At 44.9% G+C, this 14,794-nt stretch overlaps 1 protein-coding gene across 1 annotated transcript; it reads left to right on the top strand.

Annotated features, from left to right (window-relative positions):
• Nucleotides 1–883: 883 nt before the first annotated feature.
• On the top strand, nt 884–12,319 carry LYSMD2 (LysM domain containing 2). The gene is made up of 3 exons (XM_066328440.1): nt 884–1,185; nt 4,725–5,062; nt 11,547–12,319. Exons 1-3 carry the CDS (start codon nt 988–990, stop codon nt 11,596–11,598), a joined length of 588 nt encoding a protein of 195 aa, XP_066184537.1. The 5' UTR covers nt 884–987; the 3' UTR covers nt 11,599–12,319.
• The last annotated feature ends 2,475 nt before the right edge of the window (nt 12,320–14,794 follow it).

Here is a 14,794-nt window from a genome sequence, read left to right as displayed (position 1 = left end):
CCCGGCTCTGTGCAGGGACACTCAGTGCCGGCTCCTGTAGCAGTGAGTACACAGCAATGAGGGCCGCACACCCGGCTCTGTGCAGGGACACTCAGTGCCGGCTCCCTCAGCGGTGTGTACACGGCAGTGAGGGCCGCACTCCCGGCCCCGTGCAGGGACACTCAGTGCCGGCTCCTATAGCGGTGGTTACACAGCAGTGAGGGCCGCACACCCGGCTCCGTGCAGGGACACTCAGTGCCGGCTCCTGTAGCAGTGAGTACACAGCAATGAGGGCCGCACTCCCGGCCCCGTGCAGGGACACTCAGTGCCGGCTCCTGTAGCAGTGAGTACACAGCAATGAGGGCCGCACTCCCGGCTCTGTGCAGGGACACTCAGTGCCGGCTCCTGTAGCAGTGAGTACACAGCAATGAGGGCCGCACTCCCGGCTCTGTGCAGGGACACTCAGTGCCGGCTCCTGTAGCAGTGAGTACACAGCAATGAGGGCCGCACACCCGGCTCCGTGCAGGGACACTCAGTGCCGGCTCCCTCAGCGGTGTGTACCCGGCAGTGAGGGCCGCACACCCGGCCCCGTGCAGGGACACTCAGTGCCGGCTCCCTCAGCGGTGTGTACCCGGCAGTGAGGGCCGCACACCCGGCTCCGTGCAGGGACACTCAGTGCCGGCTCCCTCAGCGGTGTGTACCCGGCAGTGAGGGCCGCACACCCGGCCCCGTGCAGGGACACTCAGTGCCGGCTCCCTTTGCGGTGGATACAGGCCAGTCAGGGCCGCACTCCCGGCCCCGTGCAGTCCCGGCCGGGCTCCGCGGCGCGGCCGGGCGGCGGGGCGGGCGCTCCCCGCGCATGCGGGCTCTCCGCGCCGGGCGGGGCTGCGGGGCCGAGCCGGGGCTTCCGCCGGGGCCGGGCCCGTGTCCGGCGCCGGTGGCGGGGCGATGCCCGGAGCGGGGCCCGGGGCGGCGGCGCGGGGCCGCGGGCGCTGAGCGGGCGGGAGCATGGCCGAGGCGCTGCGCCCGGAGCCGCCGGGCGGGCCCGAGTCGGAGGCCGAGCTGTCGCAGCGGCTCGCCCGCACCAAGGCCCGCTCGTACGGCAGCACGGCGAGCGTGGCCGCGCCGCTGGCCGAGCGCTACGTGGAGCACCGGCTGAGCGCCGGGGACACGCTGCAGGGCATCGCCCTCAAGTACGGCGTTACGGTAAGGGAGCACCGCCCGCGGGGCCGGGAGCGGCGCTTAGAGCTGGAGGCTGGCCTGGGCTGGAAGAGACCTTAAAGATCATCCAGTTCCACGTGCCCTGCCGTGGGCAGGGACACCTTCCACTATCCCAGGTTTCTCAGAGCTCCATCCCGTCCTTGAACACCTCCAGGGATGGGGCAGGCACCGCCTCCACAGCCTGGCGCAGTACCCCGGACAGCGGGGACAGTTCTTGGGCCCAGAGCCGCGAGGTGACAGCAAGAAGTTGTCCCATAGGGATTCCCTACACACAGCGGGCAAGAAGCGGTGTGGGCACGGTGTTAGTTTTAGTTTCAGTATTTAAAATGCCGGCATCAGAAGTTACGGGCTGGCCGGGGCTCAGCGCGCAGGCTGGTGGCAAAGGGCCGGAGCTGGCGCTGCCCGGGGCTGACACGGGCTGGGCGCCTGGGGAAGGGACATACCTGCTCCCACCCAGAAAACCTGTGCTCACACAGCTGCTCACCACTACACTCACTTCAGGTTAAAAAGGAAAATCAGTGCAATTAAACTTATCTTGAAGCATTATTTTGTGCTCGACGCACAGGCTGTGACAACAAGAAATAATTTTTTTCAGTAGCTTCAGGGTTAAGCATTCTTTTGTTGTGATCTACCTACCAGCCCAGAGGGGAGGCACACATACCACTGATTTAAAAGTGTTGCTTCTTTTCTGCCCGCTTTCTAGGGAGAAAGAAAGTTTACTTCTGTAAAATAAGCTGAAAGGTTTATGCCAGCCTAGGACATTCAGAGTCCAATAAAGTCTACCAATAAGCCCTTCTACCACCATTCCAAATGGAATGCCCTGCTTCATTCCCACTTGTGTGGGGTCCATATTCCCATGTGCAGCTTCATTATTCCCAACACAGGAAATGGCTCAAGGCTGAGCAGCTGATGAACATGGCACTGGTAGAGTCAGTGCCACTTTGACATCAGCTGCAAAGGACGTCTTCCAGTTGGGCTCTTTCTAGAAGAGCTACAGTGTAGTCCCAAATGATTAGGTTCTGACTGCAGTGGCTTCTTTTCCTTCTCTTGGTCTGCAAGATCTACTAAAGCCTTCTATCACCTTCAGTAGCATTCAGCCTTCATTGTGAAAAGGGTTGAAAGTATTTACCTTCTCTTTTGAAGGATTATGCCACTTCTGACTGATTCTTGTTGGCAGTGTCTATGACATTGATCCACATTAAACTTTGGCTCAGTAAGAGGGCAAAGCAGCTCCCTGGATGTTAGATTTTTTTTGCTTGTTTTTTGCAGGACTTTCCATACAAAGTCTCTGGCCTAAATGTTTTAGCCATGTTACTCTTCTTCAGAAGTCTGTTTGCCCACTGCAATAAGTGAAAAATACAAACAAATCACTAAAATTGTAGTTTTCTAGAAAAAAGGCAGTTCTAAACAATTTACAATTCCCTTTCAGCTGAAGTGAAGTTGTGAATCGAACCTGTACAAACAGCTCTAAGTTGTGAACTATAAACTTTGTTTATAAGATGAGTTTGATAAGCTTTTGCGGTGTGAATGATGTAAAGTATATATTTTGGGCCTTTTCCCAAACATCGCATTGGTTATTTCATTTAATAAGTGTTCTGCTTAAGAAGCCAGAGCTGCATTATTATAGACTGCAGTTGAGGGAGGTTAGACTGACATGAAATACCCCTCAGAGCAATGGCAAATTCAGCGAAATCAGCCTTCGTGTTTCTGTTTTAATGGGTTTCAGCCCAGGGTAGGAATGTATGCAAACACATTTGCTTTTAGCAAAACGCCGACTGTTATGTGTTCACACAATGACAAGGACTGACTTCCCCATAAGAGTCCTCTGTTTGTTTCCTGCATTGTGTATTCTTGGCTGGAAGTGAGAGTTGTAATGGAAACATCAGAATTATCTTTGGCTGCCATTGCCTCCAGTATTACTGGTTTTAGAAGTTTCCCCTGTGGTTTTCCTCACTGGGAGTTGCTTTGTAGCCAGAGGCATCCTGTCCAGTGCCTGCCTTTGCATGACTTGGCATAGGGAGTTCAAGACAGATGAAAATACCATGCTGGGGGAGAGAGGGATCATTGTGTTTGGCCTCATCCTCTGCCCTTCACCCCTGCCCCTGGATACTGTCTGTTAATCTTTACAACTTGCATTTTGTTGTATTTTCCTTTTGTGTAAATTAACACTGGAAATTCACATTTATGGTTCAGCCAATTTATGGTTCAATCCAAGTGCTGTATCCCTCATGAGGGGAGAAGGATGAGGACTATATTTCACTGACAGTAGAAGTAGTTTTGATTAATTAGTTCAGCACCAGTTTACGGCTTCAGTTAAAATATTAAGCATGTGCTGAAGCTTTTGCTCTTTCACTGTGATAGATTTGTAGCTAATGGGCATTACTTCAGTCTTTTTAGCACTAAAAGAAGAAAACTCTTGTTAAATCCTGCTCTTCATACACCTCTGAATGTACAGAGTTACACTGAGTTGTAGGAGTTGCACCTACAAAGTAACCTGCTGAGGGATATTCTTTTTAGAATCAAGTACTTTCCTTTTCATTATTGCTCAGTGCAGAGGTACAGACTTCCAAATGTTATGAACTGGTATTTTAGGAAGAAATAACCAGAGGTAGAGTTACAGTGAAATAGGAGAGAGAATAGCAGTGCAGTGCATTATTTATCAGCTATTGAAGCATCACCTTCCAACTCCCCTGCAGCAGGATCTCAGTTTTCAGCTTCTGTATTGTATTTTTACAGAAAAGCTCCAGCTAGTATTTTAAACTTTTTTATACTCATCAAGATAGACAACCTATAGAGATTTTAACAATTGACATTTCTACTTTGGCCATTAGAAGTCTCATGACTTGTAATGAGTCAGGTAAAGCTTCCTTTATGCCCTTTAGATGGTGCTCAGCTTGGGAGAGAACTTGCACCCTTATACTCTTTGAGCCTTACTAAAAATTGTTTCCAAGCTTTAGGAGCTGGAAGAGTAGTGATCTTCTCTTACTTGAGACACTGGATACTAGCTCTTCAGTTTTTAAATGGGATTATTAAATCTAAGCATTTCACTAATTTAGCCATCTGCATCAACAAGTTGAATCCTCACGGTGGCTTTATCCTCCTTGTTTGGATTCTGCATCATTTTTACCAGAGAGTTCACCTCCAGGAGCTGCTAGCAGTTCTGAGCCTTATTCTAATATAAATCCAAATCAACAGTACTTTTGTGATAGAATTTTTGTTCTTTGGTAGGCTGTTCCTGTGAGCCTGCATAGAGGCTGCAAGACTGTTCAAGGGAAGTATCTTTTACGTAGTGCAAGACTTTGGAATAAGCAGTATTGTGCTCATAAAGCTAGGATGTTAGCAAGACTGAAACAGAACGTGCACTCTGAAATCCCTTTGAATGCAAACAAATTCTTTCCTGAAATAATTGCTGCTGCAAAGAAAGTATAGCGTTCTTTTAACTGAAGGTTGTATAATGCTTCAGAAAGTTAGTGCTTTATACTTTTTCCAAACTTAATAATTTATATTTTTTCTGTCTTTTTCAGATGGAACAAATAAAGAGGGCAAATAAACTGTTCACTAATGACTGTATATTTCTGAGGAAAACCCTGAATATTCCGGTTATATCAGAGAAACCATTACTGTTTAATGGACTTAATTCACTGGAGTCTCCTGAGAATGAAACTTTTGACAGCTCCCCTTCTTGTGATGAAGGACTAGTGGCAGTTCAGGAAGAAAGTAGTTCTTCTCCCAGTCCTCAAGAGCCTGACAATCAGCCCACTGCACCAGAAGAATTATCTGCCAAAGATTTCCTACAGCGATTGGACTTGCAGATTAAGTTATCCAAACAAGCAGCCAGAAAACTAAAAGATGACAGTGTCAGGTAAATGTCACTTTTGGTGTTAAGCAACTTAATCTCACCCTAGGGTCACCTAAGATGACCCCTCTTTGTGGGGTCTCAGACAGCATCTGTGGCTTTTATTTGTCAACAGCAAGTGCCTGCTATCCTCATGTATCAGATATATTGAGAGCACAGCATTATTAGCAGGTGCTCTGCTATAGCAGTTAGAAAGGCTGCCTCACAACAGATTGTTTAGAGAGTACAAATACTATTCCATAGAAGCCACAAGGCCAGGATTCTCCAAGATGTCTTGCTGTGTAAGTAGGCAAGTATTTAAGCAAAAACAGTTTTTGGTAGAGTACTGAGCAAAGGCCTATGAGGAAGCTGACTGTGTACAGCAGGGCATTATTCTGTTTTTCTTCTGTCCCAAATTGCGTCATTGTGTAAATATTCTCCATGATGCAGTTTCAGTTAAGCTTTCCTATCTCCTTTCCCTGTGCAGTCTCCCACTTTGTGGGTCTGCCTAGGCAGACTTCATATTTTCTTCAGTATTTCCACAGCCAGGAGCTCTCACATATTTACTCATAGGAAAAGCAGTTCTTTCTGGCCTCTGCCACAGTAGTGGCACATATGCCCTCACATATGTAGGTATCCTATGGAGAGTACAGAAAGACTCAGAACAAGGGAGGGCTTCAGTAGTGTTTGTTTTCCATGTCCTTGGGACAAGCTTCCTCAGCTTGTTCACAGTCAAGTCTCTAGGGCTGGCTGGCTGCCTGTTCATTCCCTGCAGAAATCCCCTCATGAGGGATTCTGAGATGGTCCTTCTCACAGTAAAAGATATGACTGCAGGGGGCTGGTACTGCTTCTCTTACCAGCGAGCTGGAGAGAAGTTATGCCTGCAGATATATGCTTTGTTTTGCAAATTTGTTCAATGCAAAACTTCATCCACCATCTTGGTTCACTTCACACACGCTGATTTTGAGGGGAAGCAGAAGGTAACCTTTCACGACCAAATTTATTGAGTATGAAATTGCATAATTTCTTTAAGAAATTATTTCAGCAACTTTAAAACTTTGTTCAGCAGACAAAAGTTTGAAGGAGAACAGTATATTGTATTTAGCTATTGAACAAACCTCCCTTGGAGAAATATCCCCACATACAACTCTCCATTGCCAGCACACTGGTTTAGAATCTCAGGGAAGGTTGAAATGCTTTCACATCTTGTTATCACACTTGCATTTACTTTCTTTTGAATTGGTTGCATGAAAGGAAGATAGCTTTTGGAACTCAGAACCTTCTCTGTGCAAACTCATCCATTCCCACTGTTACATTTGATGCAATGTAGAGCATCTATCAAAATGTGCTGCTGCAGGTTTTTATGTCATTAGATGTATGTACCTACCACAGATTAGAGTAGGTGTTGACCCAGCAGTTAAACTGCATAACAGGAAACCACACTCCCTGCCAGAGGAAGGTAATTATTTTAACATCCCTTCAACAAAATGACAGACCAATTTAAAGAAGAAAATTCATTTAGACCTTGCTGCACCATGAGCAGAGCCAATAACAGTGAAAATGACACTAGACAAATAGTACACTGCTGCCACTAATATCCATTTCCTATACTGCTTTAGTTATAAATTGGGAAATGCAGACCTGGTACCAAGTCATCTCCCAAGAAATAATGTATACAGGAGGATGAGGTATTTTCCCACCTCCTGTTCAGATTTAGCAAGTAATTCTGTTAATTATACATACAGCAGATTTTTATTGGTCAGGATATTACAGGAGGCATAAAGTACAGAGTTGTAGGCAATCTGCTGAGCAGGATGTTGCCCAAAGCTTCTGAAGAGAAATAGCTTCCTGTGCATCTTCATAATGTTCCCTTCCACATCACTGCTCCTGGCTTTCAGTTATGGCTCACAAAAGCCATCCTTGCCTTATGCTCTCCAACACAGCTGGAAAGGACAGACCCCTTTACAGTCTGGCAGGAAGGGGCAAAGGACCAAAGCCAGTGTTTACTCTGCAGAGAACAGGAGTAGAGAGACCATTGCCAAAAACCTAGGAGATACCATTGATGGTACACAGCTGAAAAGTATATCTGGGTCCACACTGGAAGGCAACATTCCTTACTGTGCTCCAGCAGCTCCCCAGAAGGCACCTGTTCTCCTTCCTGCCCAGTCCTTTGTGTCCCTTGCTTGGAGCAGGAAGCCTTTGGAAATTGGACAGCCATGTTCATAAACCGGCCTCATGAATATGGAAGTTTTCTATTCGTAGAGTGAAAACCATTTATGAAGTTAGAGTGCTGTTTCCAGCTGCTCTGGCCTGTATTCAGATTGCCTTGTCAAGGCCCCTTCAGAGTTTGATGTGCCAACAGTGCTGAGTACTTCTGTGCCTCCTTGAGGGTAACAAAGGAGCACCTGGAGTTAATCCACTACCACCAAAAGGGACATTGGAACTCACAAAACTGCAAGCAGAAGCAGACTATCAGTTCTTGAACTTAAAGAGCCATAACTTCTCCCCATACCATAAGTCTGATTTGACAGATGGTGAGAGCCACATCTACTAAATTGCTCTTTACTTTAGCTGCCTTTAAGTTGCCAAGAATGCATGTGCATACATGCACTGATTTGGATTAAACCACACATGGAAGTTTCATGGTCAGAAACTGCCCTGTGCTACAAAGGCAGCTTAGAGGGAGTTGCACTTTTTAATCAGAACTCTTGGAGTCACTCCCTTTAGTGCTCTTAAAGGAATAAAGTTTAGGTAGAAAAATTGGGGAGCACATAGTTGCAGATTTAGACTAGATATTAAACTATAATAGCTATGCAATCAGGTGAGCATAAAAGGTCATAGAATGTTTGTGCCAGCTGCATTTCACTATTAGAGTTTATATAAGCACATGGTTACCTCTGCATGCAATAGTACTTTTACTAGAGTTTCATTGAGCAAGAAATCATGAGGTAATGAATCATTAATCATGCATATTCACCCAAGATGCAGCTCAAGGCAATAAAGCCTTTCTGTTTTGAGCAATGTTTTTATAGTAGGGCAAAAGAAATGTAAAAGGATTAATACAGTTGTCTGTAGAAATGTTATTAACTCATGTATTTGTATATTAGGGAAGAATACTCATTATTAGTTGTATCAACACATGGAATAAAAGCAATTGTGATAGTTTGAGAAAATATAGTGCTTCACAGGTGCTTCACCTGGCCCAAAATGCTGTTACACTGAAACTGAAAATTATTTTAGTGATGCTTTTTGTATCACATAGTTAACTGTGAGATAGTTGAACACCAGATGTGTAATGCAAGCTCTTTATAGAGCCCTTAAGACAGACTTAAACCATATACTGTGCTTCTGGAACAGGCCACATCTTTCTGCATTTGCCTTGGAGTGTCTAATTTTGAAAACCTTGTAACTGAACAGAGCCTCTCTAATCAGTGATGGTGATTCAAGCCAATATAAACTGGTGTCAGCACAGGAACAGCACCTTGTACTGTCATCTGCTCGCTTGCCAAGGCAAAGCAGATGACATGAACCTGGGAAAAATTATGGTCTTGAAGCCTTCAAAACTTGTAACTAATTGAGATAATTTGCCCAGTAATTTTTGACTCTCATTGGCTATCAGCTGAGAAAAGTGATGCCTCAATAAAGGAGGCTGTGTGTGGAGAATCCTTTCCGACATCCCAAAACTAACAACTCAGATTGCTGCCTTGTTTAATTGTGCATTCTAGAAGCATCCAAGCATTTGAGTGTACTTGCAGTCAGGTGTCCTTGCTTTTACAGAAGTGGTTATGTGTGGCTGATGCACAGCACAGCTTGCAGGAGACTTCTTTCAGTTCCTGTAACCCACTGGGCAAAGTGGCGACAGCAAACGGGAAGAGACAGCCCTGCAGGGTGTTGTAATGCTGTGCTGTTCCTTTTCCAGCCCCTGAACGAGAATGTTCCTGTGACTTACCACTTTGCTATTTTAAGCTTCTTAAAAGTGAGGTAAATTGTTTGGTCATTAAACATACACACACTGCCATGGTGGTGCTTGTGGGTCACAGACCAGAGCTAAAACTATATATTTTTATTTCATATAAAGCTCAGCTTGTTTTTAAACCATCAGAACACACTTATACTTGCTATGTATGGTTTAAGATCTACATGAGTATTATTCCCTGGGTGTTACCCTGGTTTGGGGTAGTGTTGCAGACCTCCCAGAGCCTGGCACTGCAGCCTGGGACAGAAGAGCAGAAGCTGTTCTTGCTGAGCAGTTCCAAGCCTTGGTCAGGAATGTGCTTTGCACATTGCACCAGTCACTGCCCTGCATCAGTTCCAGCATAACAAACTGCTTTCTAGTTCTCCTGTCCCTGGCCTGTGGAGAAGCCCCTCAGAGCTGGCCATAACCCCAGTGCTGGCCTTCTGCTGCCAGCTGCCACCCGTGTCCCAGTGCACCTTGCACAAGGGAGGTGGGGACAAACAGCCTAGACAGTGGGTTTGGTACTTGGATGTCTGAAGACCTGCTAATATAACATCATTCTTCAGCTCTCTATATTCACCCATAATTAACTCATTTCATTCCAGTGTTTGGCTGTTGCCATGTCAGGATGGATGGTATTCTTATAAGGCTTTCAAGAAGAATGACTGAAAATCTGATTCTGGCAGCCTTTGATTAGAAGGAAGGTCTTTTTGTGTAGCTCTGCAACATTTTATTATCCTAAAACAAGAAACATAACAAAACTAAGTAGTACAAAGTAATTTCCAGTGTAGAGCATAAAAAGTAAGTTTCTCCTCCACTGGAGTCTAAGGTCTGAAAATAAAAAAGTTCTTCATCCTCACACAAGCTAGCAGGATATTGCTGTTTGCAGCTAAGTCCTGCACGTGTGGCTACACCCATTGCTCCAGAAGGGCACATGTTGGAGCTCCAGAATGAACAACTTGAAATATTTCACTTTGGCTAAGTTGTTATGGTTGAATTTTACAATCCTGCAGTTCAGTCTTACAAGCTTGGTATGTTGATAGATTTCAATTCTGAAAAAAGCTTGAAAATGTCTTGAGAGAATTTATAAGTAAAAGTGGTTTAGTGCTTTTTTGACTAAACGTGAGTTATTTGCTTTCTTATTTTAATGTCATGCCATGTATCAGGCAAAGCTTCTGCAAAAGATATGCTCTTAAAATTATAGTGTCCCATGGCAGTTTTGGGTGCAGAACTGGATATAATGAAGGACACTGTTTAAATGTATACAGATCATCTGCGTCCTTGGTACTGGGTTGGTAGCATCACTAATGTAAAGGCTAAATCTCTGTTCCCAGTACTACTGTAACCACACATCCCTGCAATAACAACCAGTTTCATCCCAAAGTTGTTTTTCTTGAAGTTTCTTTTTTTGGCAAGATTATTTTAAGCAAAAGACATATTGTGCCTTTGGATTAAGATGATAATTTTGCTGGGGAAGACAAGTGCAAGTTACTCTGCTGTTTGGTTAGTTTGTAGGGTTCTTCAATTCTGTTTTGGGGGGTTATATGAAATTTGAATTGTAGATAAATAATCATGTTTATTAGGGAAAAGTCTTCATGGTTTTGATATTGAAATATTTGCTTTTTACCGTATAACATTCCTAGATTATTTGGATAACTGTACCTTTGTATGAGGTACTCACAATATTAAAAGTAATCCTTTCACAGTGTAGCAGCTGTAAAGTCCTTCTGTTCTTACCAAAACACTGAACTTGGCAGCAGCTTTAAGGCTGGACTCTGAGGAACAAAACTTCGAAGCTGCAGTAGTACAAAGCAATGACCTCTGGGGAATTTGGCATCCTTGATTTAGTACTGGATGCTGGACTGCAATAGGTTTACATAACTCCTTCTCTTAAAGGCAATTTGTCAGGTAGACAAGGCAGACTGATTTTCCTGAGGATGTTTTAAAAGCAACATTACTTTGCTTTATCCAGTTATTGTATTAACAATAGCACTTGGGAGCAATTCCTTTTTCCTAAGAAAATCCAAGTGATCAGTCTCAATGGGGGTTGATGCAAGGGAAGTATACATCAGGAATAGCCTTGCAGCATCAGGACCCAGACCCACCTACAGCTATGGGGTGATGAGCTGCTCCTGTTCTTGCTTCCTTTGGTCTCCCTGTCCCTCCTGCCATTCCAAATGTTGAAACAAACCTCTAACTGACCTTTACTTTTTAAAAAGAAGAAATTAAAAGCAACAGTGCAAGAACTCCAGCATGCCCTCAGCCTTGTTTTCATTTAAGTTTTTCTTACTGATTTGATCAAGAATACTTTTTAAAATATGTTCTGATGTTGAACTTACACAGCTTTACTTGATTTCAGCATTATGTTCTTGACATCTCAGGGACTCCAGAGGTGCGTAATTACAGTATTATTCTGCAGATATTCCTGTTAGGCAAGGCTAGCCTTGCCTGTTTTTAGATCCACTAGGAAAACTGGTCACCTGCAGTTTCGTTACACTTTTACTTTCGAGACATAGTATGCTCCTGACCTGATGATTATGATCATTTTCTTTTTAGAGATGAGGAGAATGAGGAAGGTCCCTATGCAACTTCTTCGTATCACCAGTAGAAGACAGATATGATGGCCTGAAAACTTTCCATGAAATCAGTTCTTACAGAACTAAACAGTCAATAATTCAAAACCCAAGTCTTTTGGACTCGTCCTCTTGATGTACTTAAAAGAAGTCATGAATGGGTAATTGCACTGAAATTATGACCTCTTCTGCCTTCCATAGGTTAATGTCCTTATGCTATATCAATAAAAGGTATAAGCCTTCCAAAACTAGCAATGGCCTTTTTACCCCTTCTGTGCAAACTGTAGCATGGTAGCAACTATGAATCCCTGAGGTCACCTTTATGCAGGATGTTGATCTTTAGTAAAGATTTTGTAAATACTTGTTAAAGTGAAATTTGTTTTAAGTATTTAAAAATATTAAATAAGTTTGCTTGTAAATGACAAACGATGAAATAGAAATTTACTTACTCTGCAAACATAGGCAAGTTTGCTGTGAAAGTTTTATCTACTTCAGGGCTGCAGAACTTGCCTATGAACCTTGTGTGTGTCTGTGTGTGGTTATGATGTATTCCTAGAAAGGGGAATTCAGCTTGTTTTGATTAGTTAAGGCCTTTTCGGTTAAAGAACTGTTTGCATATTGGATTTCTACTCATAAAAGGGACGAGTTTTGCAAGAGGTTTTTTTGTGAGATATGACACTGGAATATCAGATGTGTGTTCTTGTGTGCAGTTAAATTTTGTGTGGTTTTAATTTAATAAAATACAAAAAATACTGATGTGTGTGTTCATAATGAAGTCACCTTGGTTCTAGCCTGTTTTTTGGGAAGAATGGTTTGTCTAATTTCACGAAGTATTAAATAGTAATCTCAGAGTAAATAATGTCTTTATCTTTTCCATATAACTCACCCTCCTAAGTGAGGCCGGCAAGAGCTATCTGCCCTAGTTGTGCAGTCTGTTAAGATGAATAAGAGGCACATTGGCAAGCCTTCCCTGTTCTGAAAAGAGGTGCCAGTATTCAGGTCTGCAAGTGGACCCCATCTGAAGCTCAGGGAGGCAGAGTGCAGCCTGCAATCACTGTTGCCCTGAAGTTAGGGTATTAGCAACTTCTTGTTAAATATCCTGTATTTTTTCCTCAAGTATTCCATAAACTTCACAAAAGTCTTGTCATTAAAGATTTGCTGAATCCCTACTGCAACAGATGCAGTTTCCTATCTTTTAGCTTGTCAGTATCACTCCCTTGAAGCAAAACCTTTCTGCAGTATGTTAAGAGGGAAACAATATGGAAAGTTTCATTAATTTACTAAAACCAGAAATAAAAATTCAAAGCTCAGCAGGAATCGGTATTTCCCTAGAGCTGGCAGGAACTCAGAGCCAGCAGGCTCATTCAAATCAACTCTAGCTTGTCCTAAAGAGAAAGTCTGCAGTGACACACAAATTAACAAGAACAGAAAAAGCTTAGAGTTGAGAAAAGGAAGTTTGGATTTTTCTTGAAGGGACCAGTGAATTAGGTTTAGGTCCTGTATCTTTCTTAAATTGGGATTGTATCTATTCTGTACACAATTATAACTTCTCTTGTTTTCATTTAATTTCAGTAGAACATTACAAAGCCAGAATGAACTACTTTCCCAAAGGCAACCCTAGCTTCAAGCCCAGTTATATTTTATTATTCCACAGAAAAATGTAATCCTGTTGTACCAAAGACCTGTATTTGTACCTGGTTGTGATTCCCGCAGTACTCAGCACAGCCAGGCCCGGGGTTCTTTGCTGAGCAGGTCAGAAGAGCTCCCTGGCACAGGAGCACTGCAGCTCCTGCCTCCCAGACTGGGCTGCCCCGCCTCTGGCAAGCCACAATTCTGTGCCTCTGGGCTGCAGGACCTGCAGGACAAACAGCATCTGCACCTTCTTCCCTGACAGAAAGCTGCCATACAGAAACACAGGGGAAGAAGCAGCTCTGGCAGCCTGCACACACCAGAGCCCGTGGCTGCACACCCATCCCCTCAGACAGCAGCCACACTGCAGATAATGTATGATAATGTGCTGGTAGCAGCCCCTGATAACCCAGAGAACCTCTCCTCACTGGACACCACAGCCACACACAGTGTGACATTCTGTGAAACCTGACAACCACAGAACCTCTCCTCACTGGACACCACAGCCACACACAGTGTGACATTCTATGAAACCTGACAACCACAGAACCTCTCCTCACTGGACACCACAGCCACACACAGTGTGACATTCTATGAAACCTGACAACCACAGAACCTCTCCTCACTGGACACCACAGCCACACACAACTGGCACTCAGTGTAAAACCCACAGACACAGCCAAGCCACCCGTGCCACACAAGGATGCTCCTGCAGGGAGGAGCTCAGGGCCACCACTGCCCAACACAAAGGCCACCTGCAAGAGCCCTTCCTTGCCACCGTTGTCCCAGAGCTCCTCTCCTGCCGCACAGACCTTCCTCATGGTGCCCCAAGGGCTCAGGGCCAGGCAGAGAGGCCTCACCTCTTCCACTCCCATCTTCTTTGGCTCTTCCCACGTGTCAGCAGTCTGGCACGGCCGCTGTGCCCTGCCCTGGGGCCGGGTGCTGTCCGTGCCCTGTGCTGCGGCTCTCAGGAGCCCGGGCTGGCCGGGGCTCCTCACCTCTGGGCACCGTGGCCAGAGCACCAGGTAACAGGTTCTCTGTCCTGGCAGCCCCCAGGGGCGAAGAGCTGCATTTCCTGTGTTTAATTAATGCCTGCTCCTGGTTTTCAGGTAGATCAGATAGGTAGCTGTAGTGCATCACAGTCCCTGGGGCAAATCCAGAGCCCGACTGCCTGGGTTCCCTGTACAGGTAAAACGCTTCTGGGAACCGCTTTGCTGTGCCTCTGCCAGCTCCTTCCATCCCTTCTCTGCCAAGAGGCCCCATCACCTCAGTGGGTGTCACACACAGGGCCCTGGGGCACCCTGGGCACCCTCTGCCCCAGGACAACTGAGCAGGTGAGAGGAAACAATGCCTGGAAATTGTAATACACACAGGGTGAGTCAAGGTGGGGCTTTTACTACTCATGAAAGTGTTCCTAAGGCTCTGAAATAACTGATGTTTTAATGTCTTGATTCCCATTTTCACATTATTACTTAGTAAAGTGACATATTTTCCAGTCTATTTTATGTATTTTTATTCATTACCATGTATATTTTGCTTCCCACGCTGCTTTTATTCTTCATACTACACTTGTAGTTTCATTCTTTCTTTGCATATTTTTAC

This window comes from Sylvia atricapilla, chromosome 13 (genome assembly GCF_009819655.1).
Source record: "Sylvia atricapilla isolate bSylAtr1 chromosome 13, bSylAtr1.pri, whole genome shotgun sequence".
Classification (NCBI taxonomy): domain Eukaryota; kingdom Metazoa; phylum Chordata; class Aves; order Passeriformes; family Sylviidae; genus Sylvia; species Sylvia atricapilla.
This window is presented reverse-complemented; position numbering and strand designations above follow the sequence as displayed.

Bases quoted from the DNA above. Each gene is read 5' to 3' on its own strand.
- LYSMD2 (XM_066328440.1), top strand. From the start codon at position 988: ATGGCCGAGGCGCTGCGCCCGGAGCCGCCGGGCGGGCCCGAGTCGGAG. The intron at 1,186-4,724 runs GTAAGGGAGCAC...TGTCTTTTTCAG, and splicing joins CCCTCAAGTACGGCGTTACG to ATGGAACAAATAAAGAGGGC. The intron at 5,063-11,546 runs GTAAATGTCACT...TTTTCTTTTTAG, and splicing joins CTAAAAGATGACAGTGTCAG to AGATGAGGAGAATGAGGAAG.